Source organism: Aphanomyces astaci, assembly GCF_000520075.1.
Source record: "Aphanomyces astaci strain APO3 unplaced genomic scaffold supercont1.30, whole genome shotgun sequence".
Classification (NCBI taxonomy): Eukaryota; Oomycota; class Saprolegniomycetes; order Saprolegniales; family Verrucalvaceae; genus Aphanomyces; species Aphanomyces astaci.
Genome location: NW_009798293.1, coordinates 207,481 through 214,178, shown reverse-complemented (window position 1 = coordinate 214,178; position 6,698 = coordinate 207,481). Strand labels below are relative to the sequence as shown.

The 6,698-nt window shown below is 45.3% G+C and overlaps 4 protein-coding genes across 4 annotated transcripts; 3 read left to right on the top strand and 1 right to left on the bottom strand.

The window, feature by feature from the left end:
- Window positions 1-1,214: 1,214 nt before the first annotated feature.
- Window positions 1,215-2,173, bottom strand: H257_10747 (hypothetical protein; the record flags this gene model as incomplete). The annotated part of the gene is made up of 2 exons (XM_009837395.1): window positions 1,215-1,837; window positions 1,921-2,173. 2 exons carry the CDS (start codon window positions 2,171-2,173, stop codon window positions 1,215-1,217), a joined length of 876 nt encoding a protein of 291 aa, XP_009835697.1.
- A 552-nt stretch (window positions 2,174-2,725) lies between these two features.
- Window positions 2,726-3,226, top strand: H257_10746 (hypothetical protein; the record flags this gene model as incomplete). The annotated part of the gene is made up of 1 exon (XM_009837394.1): window positions 2,726-3,226. One exon carries the CDS (start codon window positions 2,726-2,728, stop codon window positions 3,224-3,226), a length of 501 nt encoding a protein of 166 aa, XP_009835696.1.
- Window positions 3,227-4,067: 841 nt separating this feature from the next.
- On the top strand, window positions 4,068-5,295 carry H257_10745 (hypothetical protein; the record flags this gene model as incomplete). The annotated part of the gene is made up of 2 exons (XM_009837393.1): window positions 4,068-4,188; window positions 4,910-5,295. The coding sequence occupies 2 exons, from the start codon at window positions 4,068-4,070 to the stop codon at window positions 5,293-5,295; spliced, it is 507 nt and encodes a 168-aa protein (XP_009835695.1).
- Window positions 5,296-5,712: 417 nt separating this feature from the next.
- On the top strand, window positions 5,713-6,308 carry H257_10744 (hypothetical protein; the record flags this gene model as incomplete). Its single annotated transcript, XM_009837392.1, has 3 exons — window positions 5,713-5,868; window positions 5,926-5,977; window positions 6,082-6,308. 3 exons carry the CDS (start codon window positions 5,713-5,715, stop codon window positions 6,306-6,308), a joined length of 435 nt encoding a protein of 144 aa, XP_009835694.1.
- Window positions 6,309-6,698: the final 390 nt, after the last annotated feature.

The window sequence follows — 6,698 nt, the reverse complement described above, 5'->3', positions numbered from 1 at the left end:
AAACGTCAACAGAACATTCATTGAATATTCTTTCTTTCGACTGTAATATACCTCGCCATGCAGTGCTGGCTTGCGATATAAAACAACATGTGTGCCATCAGTTGACAAAATACAGTTACGAAATCCATAACGTTCTGCATTGTACATGGCTAATTGGCTTCGTTCAGATGAATTAGGCCACATAATTTTCGATTGTGACAAAGATACAAATGCATGAATAACAAGCTGTGTGTAAACGTGCACAGTTCCACTCCCAATACCTTTGGCCCTCGACACCATACCAACTGAAGCACCAGTACCATTGTGACCAAGACGATGCAAGGCGCATGCTAGCTGCACCCACACTGGTCGTTGTGTGCGATTGCTAGTTGGTAGAAACACTTCATTCTCACAGATCAAATGCACTAAATACGCAAATGTTGATTGACACACTCTGACCTCTTGCACAAAGTCACCAATGGCTAAGTGTGGTAAAATGGAAAGCTGTCCAAGTGAGCGAACCAATGGCACTCGTGCAGACATGTAGCGAGAACTAAGTAGCGCACATCGAATGGTTAGGAGCTTCTGTACCTCCTTCTTAGTCGTAGCCGACAATATTGGATTGCACGTCACAAGCGTTCGAACCATGCCATCGAGGTCGGCCAATATCGCCGACCTCTCCGACCTCCGTGGCATTTCCAGCAATGCTGCATAATATACGGATACGGATAGATGAAAACGGTTGGTTCTATTTTGACTCTCCCTTGCTTTTCCTGCCTTCGCAACTTACTTTTCAGATTGGGCGAAAATCGAAAATGAGTGGAGAATTTCTAAACTGACTCTCCCTATTATACAATGTCACGTCCTTGATTGTAGCATCTTTCCTCATATGAGGAAGCTCATAATCATTTCTACCCAATGCACCAATTCCATCACCTTTTGCAAAGTAATAAAAATTTTGATAATGTATCACGAGGCAGCTCATCAAAAGAGCTTTCTACAGCACGAACGGCACGGCGATGGGCCAGATACGGTGGACTTGTGGGAGACTAGTTCCTGAATGGTTCGAGTACACTTTTGGATTTGTAGACTTTGAATCGAATTAAAATATCCTAAATCCAAGACATTAGAGTCTGGACTATTAGGAGGTTGATTCGCAGCCTCGATGCCATTGACACCAACTTGAAGCGTCGTCACACTATTATGTGGACTCGCATTATCTTGCTTCAAATATATTATTTTGCCTTGATTGTGGGGATGACCTTTTCAATAATCCTTCTACGGTACACATCTGCCGTCACACTTTCTGGTACTATCAACGGCGTACCCTTCGGGCGATTTGGGCTGTTTCTTTTGGCTATCACCGTCTCGACAAAGGGCCAAATTCCAATCTTCCCATCGAAGAAGCCCTTCTTGTGGGGGTCGTATCGAGGTCTGGCGACGGAAGCAAGGAACATGACCTTTGTAATATATCGCTTTGACTTGAGTTGGCGTTTGGGGAGCTCTTCGTCGTCGTAGGCGTAAAAACACTTCTTGACCGTCGTCAAATAGAACCATTTTTCATCAACATGAACATATGAGTTCATGCTGTCGAAAATAGTTTCATTCGACGATGGTTGGAGGAAAGCCAACGCATGCTTCATCCGATTGATCTTGTTGGCGTCGGTGAGGTACGGTTTGGAGTGGCTGAACTTGAGTTTGAGCGTCTTTGCACACTCCATGTGCCGAATGATTGTTGTCTTGGATATTCCGGAACGAGCCGCCAAAGATCGCAGGGTCTGGCGCTCGTGTAGAGAAACAGCACGAATCGCACGTTCAATTTCGTCGTCGGACATCACGCGCTTGCCGTTGTGATTTCCTAAAATCAGTTACCTTTCGGAATTAATACTTGCGTGTCAATCTATAATTTGTCATCGAAATATAATTGTATAGAGTTTTCACCTTTGTATTTTGCCGATACGTCGGCAGTCGAGCTGCCATGGCGGATGGAGAGGCGGCCACGAGCCCACACGTTGGATATCGTCTTTAATGTGCATGCGTAAAGCCGAGCAGTTTGTGTGATACATCCATGTGGCAGTTCTCCATCCACGCTTCTTTCAAGAAGCGTTTCGTAGATGGATTGCCTCTGGCCATCGGTGAGCTTCTTGTTGCCAGTACGGGGGGTCCCGACATTTGGGGAGCGCGGCGACGGCATAGATGCAAGTAAACTGGTGTGAACAAGAGGGGGTCTATTGAGCGTGACGGTCGAAAGTTGAAAATGAAACCTCAGCGGGTTGTTATGTATGCCAAGGTCTGAGGCAACAACTTTATGCCGCCATAACATTTGAGCAAAAAGGTCTTAGATTGCTTGGAAATCATCCAATCAAAGACGAGATCTCGCTTTCAGGTGGGCCAATTAGATTCATTATTAGCACAAAATTAGAAAAATTCCGCCAATGACAAAAAAAGTCAATACATTTGTCCGCACCAGAGTACTAATACAGGAAGGTAAAATATAACATGTGGCAGGTCAAATCCACTCTCCATTTGCTTAACAACCACCAACTTGCACGACAAGTCCATTGCCGTTTGGACTGTCGACTCGGAGCTCTGACGGATCAGCACATTCCAGCAGCAGGCGACGAAAACAAAGCACGTGGCGGCCGGTGGAAAGAATCTACGCGAGCCAGGGTGGCAGTGTGTGTTGGAAGTACTCCAGCCATTTGGATTTGATTCCACGGGGCAACTTCAGTTGAAGTGGTCACGCATGAAAGGCGATTTCGCGGACTACGAGTTCCTTCTCAACTTCTCGGGGTTTGGTGATGGCTTCTCGGACGACAAGTGGGGTGAATTCGACACCGGGCGACCCAAGTCAAAGTTGTCGCGATTCAAGGACAAGCCCTACCAGCACTGGGAGGCCATGTCAAGTGTTATTGGAGACTCGATGGCGGGTGGGGACAATATCGTGTCAGCATCGGGAATTGTGCAGGGTATGAGCACTGCTGAAGACGTCGTGGGTGCAGTCGTGGAACGTGGCGATGCGCGCAGTTTGTCTGTTGTGGAATGTAGAGATGTCGATCTGGATCACGGTAATTTGACTGCCGCGCAAAAAAGAGCAACAATCCTCCATCAGCTGAAGAAGAATCGAAAGAGAGGTCAACAAAGTCAAGACACCAACGAGAGATTCAAGGAAATTCAACGGCTGTCAGACAGTGTAGCGGATCTGGTTCGGCTGTACGCGATGAAGAATGGACTCGAAGCTGCATAGGAAAATGAAACTCATAACGTGATCGACCATTGATCAGCCAAATTTTCAAAATTTTCAAACTAAAATATCTCAATTGGTTTTCATGGCATTTCATTGAAACCAAGATTTCCGGAAAGCTGACGGAAAGCTCTTTCGCGGCATAGTCATATGTATCGATGTAAACAATACTTGGCAGGCCAAAAAAATGTCAAAGTTCGGCACTTTACACAGTCGACCATTGATCGGCCAAAATTTACACTTGAATTAAGTATTGAAAAATGTTGGGTCAATTTTTTGCTCCAAAAATTCAAAGACTATGTCTCAAAGGTTTACTAAATTTCAACAGGTATACGTATTCAGAGTAAGAGCTGCAAGTATTGTTCAACGTTGAATTGTTTACCTCCATCATATTATACAGGTAAAACTTATCACAAGAATTTATTTTGTCCAATGAAACAACGTATTAATTTCAATTGGACGAAACACCTTGGCCGATCGATGGTCATTTGGCCGATCAATGGTCGATCACGTTAGCAATATTAATAGCAACGCATCTGAAACCGAGTAATATGAGTTTGTAAAGATTGTTTTAATTGTTAGTGATTGGTGAATGCTAGTATATGTATATTTATAACTAGTATATATAACATAATTGTGAGTGGGAAAGCTTGCATGAGCATTATTAACAAAGGATGCACTGCGGGGTTTCAAATGCAACCATGTTTATGATCAACTAGTATTATGTACTAGTACTGAATTGCTGGTAGGAATTCCACATGTCACTTGCAAGTGAATTTCTCCAGGCCGTAGCATCACCACCCATGTCGTCGGCGATTTCATACAGCAGCGCCATCGACTCATCATGCACAGCATCTGCATCGTCATCATCGTCATCAATGTCATCAAGCTCACCAATGCTGGCTTGGCTGCACGACAAGACGTAGTTTTGAAGGGCGCAGCAGGTCTGGTCAATACCGTTGACGGTACCAAGCTCAACTTCCAAGGGCTTTGACAAATTCCCCACTTCCGTTTTAACATCCCGAACGCGCGTTCCACAACAATTCGAGCTTTGGAGTGACGGTCGTTGAAAATCTCACGAGGGTTTTGTGGACGACCATCCTCTTTCGTAGCCCACTCACGCAGATGGTACCTCATTGAACGGAATGGTGTCAAGTCGTTGAGGCTAAGCGAGTAACCGGCATCGCCCAAGTAGTAGTACCCGGGGGGTAGGATGATCAGAAACTCGCGGCAATGTGCAAGCACAAATCGGTCGCTGGAACAACCCTCAGCACCAACAAACGTCGCAAGGACATCCCATTGTGGTCCACAACTCCCAACACGTTAGTTGATGTAAACCCCTTCCTATAAAAACGTATTATTTCCAATGATAATGTATCAAAAAATATTTTCAGTTCTTGTATGCATTAATATTACTATAAAAATACCTATAATAACTCAATATTTCCAATGAATATACAGTATATATATATATATATATATCAAGACACATTTTTAGTACTAGTATGTATTACTGTTACTATAAACATACCGGTTGCGATATTTGTCGGCATATTCGCGAAGGACCACAATTGGGATATGTGTCCCATCCATGGCACCGACACAACCTCGTAGCGACGGCTCGTCACTCGAGAACGCAACACTTGATTATCAAGGCGAGCAGCATTGTTGATGTCTCCGTCGTAGACCACACGACACAAGCCCGCGGAGTATTGCTTGTAGGCCATGGATTCGATAGTGATGGATTGTTGAAATGCCGCGGTCGAGAAAGAGTTGTTTTGGGCGCGCACACTAGCGCCGGTAGCAAGCCATTGCAAGCAGACACAAATGACGCGTTTGGCACACAGTTTTGGGGTCAAGAAGGCCTTGCATACGTCGACAAGATGGTCGAGCTCCGCCAAACACATGCGGAAGGTATCGAATACGATGCGATCGCCATTGTCGCTGAGCAGACTGTGTTGGAGTTTGAGGAATTCCATGTAGGACACAAGTGGGCGTACAAAGCGCGATGTTGGCACAGTTCGTTGTGTCTCGTCATCGTTGAGAAGTGCAGCCGCGGCCACACTCGCTAGGCTTGCACAAGCAGTACGATGTCGTCGTCGTCCTCCATTGAACACAAAGTGAAAATACGGGCAACTCTGTATTTTTAATACAATTGCACTTCGACTAACAGTGGTCGGCAGCGTGGAGGGGGTCTTTCCCCATATAAATTGCAAAACAAATGCTAAAAATATATGCCAGGAGTGGAAATGACGCTCCCAGCCTGAGCTATGAATTCATATTATTTGACACTCCGAATGATGATATTCTCGACAACTCGATCCATGAAAGTTCAAAATAGAGGCTAAAGTCACCTTAAGACCGTATAACTCTTCACATTCTATAAATAACTACCTAGACCGGTTATAAAATTACCGAGAGGTTCATCATTACTAACACATGCCATGAATTTCTGCCCAATTCTTTGCCACAACCATGCTGATCCAACCATGCCCTCAGCCGCCGAAAAACTGAGTGACATCCACCGCGCCATTGCCTACGTGAAACGCTCACGCGGGTCCATTGTCTCGAAACCAGAGATTTTGGACATGGTAATGCTAAACGCCATGCTGCGCCAAGAAGGCACACCCGCTGCCAGTCGCAGTGTAACCAGATGACTAGTCGACACCTCTTCACAGTCAGTCCAAGCTGTCTTTTCGCAGACCAACATGTCCTCTTGCGCAACCAAGGTGTTCTCCCGACGATACATCAATGGTTGGTTGCGCGTAGCTTAGTGATAGCGTAGTAGTCTTAACGCTATCAATTCATTCTTGATTCTACCACCTCCTTCGTATTCCTCTGCACACGCCCACACGCAGAGTCGCTCGGCTTCTGCGCCGAAAGCATGAACCGGTTCAAGCCGTTTGGAAAGGGTGATATTACAGTACCTGGGGATACCACGATCAAGGCCACAACGACCCGAGACATGTCCTCGCGTACAAGGCTCCCAACCACCCCGGAGATCGTCGACGCAATTCAAGAGTTCGTCCGCATCCGCCGCCAGTCTCGTCAACGTACCGTCGCAAATGACGTCGCCCACTTCTAGCGGTCACAGAACATGTTGCCGTTCGATCCGGAGTCGAAGCTCTCAACCGATGCTGCGTATCGAGCAACACAAAGAGTTTTGGCGAAACTCGGCTACAAACGCGGCAAAAAGAAAAAGAGTCTTGGGCTCCGAATATGTGCTGCGAATATTGAGCATCGTGACATGTATATTTCTGAAATGTGTGAAATTTTGAAAGGCGATGTCAATCGACGGCCTATGATTTATTTAGATGAAAGTTATATCCATCACCATTATAGTCGGCATGATGATTCATTATATGATCCGAGTGATGATTTAGACCTTGAAGTCAAAGAAAAATACAAAGGTGAAAGATTTTGTTTTATTGTTGTAATTTTAGATAGTTGTTGTATGGAAATTAGCGTTAGATAT